The sequence below is a fragment of the Pinus tabuliformis genome, chromosome X, assembly GCF_031772625.1.
Source record: "Pinus tabuliformis cultivar Carrire ecotype Pingquan chromosome X, CPIR1, whole genome shotgun sequence".
In the NCBI taxonomy this organism is placed as follows: domain Eukaryota; kingdom Viridiplantae; phylum Streptophyta; class Pinopsida; order Pinales; family Pinaceae; genus Pinus; species Pinus tabuliformis.
Window position 1 is genome coordinate 862,676,482 of NC_142308.1, and position 2,766 is coordinate 862,679,247.

General features: G+C 41.9%; 1 protein-coding gene across 1 annotated transcript; it reads left to right on the top strand.

Moving 5' to 3' along the window:
* The first annotated feature begins 312 nt into the window (after nt 1-312).
* LOC149142435 (naringenin,2-oxoglutarate 3-dioxygenase-like) lies at nt 313-2,155 on the top strand. Its single transcript, XM_089448202.1, has 3 exons — nt 313-965; nt 1,056-1,383; nt 1,618-2,155. Exons 1-3 carry the CDS (start codon nt 487-489, stop codon nt 1,897-1,899), a joined length of 1,089 nt encoding a protein of 362 aa, XP_089304328.1. The 5' UTR covers nt 313-486; the 3' UTR covers nt 1,900-2,155.
* The last annotated feature ends 611 nt before the right edge of the window (nt 2,156-2,766 follow it).

Below are 2,766 nucleotides of genomic sequence, written 5' to 3' on the forward strand. Positions count from 1 at the left end.
GAGTTTTTATTAACGCCCAAAAAAAAGAAAAGAAAACTGCTGTTGTTGGAGAATGTTACTTTAAAGTTCGAGATGAAAAAGAAGATAGGGTAAGACATCATTATCTTGATGGTCAAAGATTTATGATTTTTCAGTATGGCAGATTAAATAATTTGGTAGGATTGGAACAAACGTCAAATCTATTACATTGGGAGTAGCTTACATCAGGTTAGAGGCGACTGGTAATCAGGCAGGGCTTTCAACATCCGACCCGCGAAGAAAGGCGGATAAAAAAGCGGATGGAAGGTAGACACACACGTTGCAGGTCCAGCTATGCTTCAAATTTATCTCCTCTACTCCTGCAACTAACTCTTTTATGAGCATCTCAAGCCGGCCTGCCCTACGCCTTTAAATCTAAAACAGCTCGCCATTCTTTAGATCACCTTGTGTCTCTGAGTAGAGTAAGCCCTCTTTCTTTCTGCGTGACTAGTGATCTGATATTAAACAATGGCGCCGACAGCAGTGGTTAACGATCGACCCGATTTCCTTGTAACGGAAGAGCCGCCGAAGTCTCTGCAATCCATCTTCATCCGAGATGAGGACGAGCGCCCCAAGGTGGCTTACAATCAATTCAGTAAAGACATTCCCGTCATTTCCCTCTCTGGTATCGCCGGGGAAGAGAGGGGCCGCGTGAGAGACGAAGTGAGCAAGGCCTGTTCCGAATGGGGAATTTTCCAGGTGATTGACCATGGTGTTCCCCAGGAGCTCGTGGAGACCATGACTCAGCTTTCCAGAGCTTTCTTCGCCCTCCCTGCAGAGGAGAAACTCAAATACGACATGAGAGGTGGAAAGCGTGGAGGATTTGTGGTGAGCAGCCATCTGCAGGGCGAAGCCGTTCTGGACTGGAGAGAAATCTGCATTTACCTCTCTTATCCCCTTCACCAGCGTGATTACACAAGGTGGCCTGTCAAGCCCGATGGCTGGAGGTACCCCCTTCCATCCCCTGCATCCCCCATATAAATTGATTTCAGCTTTGTTTCATATGAATTGAACACTAAATTGTTGTGCATTTGCAGGGAGGTTGTGGAGAAATACAGCGAATCCCTGATGGGTTTGGCATGCAAACTGTTGGGGATAATATCAGAGGCATTGGGATTGGAAACTGAAGCAGTGACCAAGGCTTGTGTGGAGATGGACCAGAAAGTGGTGATAAACTTCTATCCCAAATGCCCACAACCAGACATGACATTGGGGCTGAAAAGGCACACCGATCCGGGCACCATCACTCTTCTCCTGCAAGACCAAGTTGGAGGCCTACAAGCTACCAAGGACGATGGCAAAAACTGGATTACTGTGGAGCCCATTCAAGGAGCCTTTGTTGTCAATTTGGGAGATCATATGCATGTAAGTGCATCAAATCACCCAGCAGTTATATCTTTATAGTTTTCAGCTTTTCTTTTTATTTGGGTATTTTTATTTTCATTGCAGATCTCATGTATTTAATGAACACAGAATATTTATATGTCCTGAAGCAACTATTTTAATTACAAGAAATCTGCAATGAGCATAAACTCAATTTTTTATTAATAATATTATAGTATTTAGTGATTTAACCATTATGATATAATAATATTGTAGTATCTGAGCAATGGCAAGTTCAAGACCGCGGACCATCAAGCCGTGGTGAATTCGAACAGCAGCAGGCTGTCTATTGCGACGTTTCAGAATCCAGCGCAGGAAGCCATCGTGTACCCGTTGGATGGAGTTGTGAAGGAGGCGGAAGGCGAGAAGTGTTTCATGGAAGAGCCCATCACTTTTGCACAGATGTACACCAGAAAGATGAGCCGAGACATCGAGCTCGCCCGCCAGAAAAAGTTGGCCAAAGCCGCTGAGAAGGAACAATCAGAGATTTCCAAGTGATGTGAAGATCAATTAAAAAAAAATGCATCGATGTAGATTTTTATGTGTGTCTGCCCCGATGATGTCTGTGTTCATGTGTTCTCGGAGATCTTGGTAACAATAAAAGCTTCCACCAACCTGTATACATTTTATATTTTGAAGTTGGATTGTACAGCACGCTTCTACAATTTAACTAGTTTGTATTCATTTCCCGTTTATCTATAGTTAATTTATCGAACTGCGTGAGTAAATAAAACATGTTTCTGAGTGGTTCTCACTAGTGCGTTGACATTGTACATAGGTTTCACAGTTTGTTGGCAATCCTCCTCACCCATATTGAATTGATCCCATGTTCTTATAATGATAAAACTCTTCAAAAATCATCTACCTACAGGACTAAGGATTGGTGATCTGAATGTAATGATGAATCAGAAAGCAAGTTAGTGACATGTTAGTGAATTATGTTTGTCTCTTAAAATTTTAAAAATATTTGAACTTGTGTAAATGAAGCTGTGGAATTGTCTGCAAAGTGGTGCAATTATAACCAACTAATTCTGAAAAGTGGTGCAATTATAACCAACTAATTCTGAAAAATATTTTTAGTTGTGTCAATGAAGCTGTGGAGATTTTCTGTAAACTGGTGCAATTATAATAACGAGTAATTTGAGAGCACCTAGAGAAATTTCGCCAGAGATCGCGTAACATTTAATGTCTACTGGCCAATCAAATCCTCAAATTGAGGTAATTCATTGAGAAGACTAAGTCACCATCTGGGAAGAGCAATAAAACTATCGTGTTGGCAAGTTTGAGACCCTGTCTTTAAGGAAGAGTTGGTAACCATGTCTTTTAAGGCCGTGGCACAGTGACACATGCAAGCGAAATTCTAGG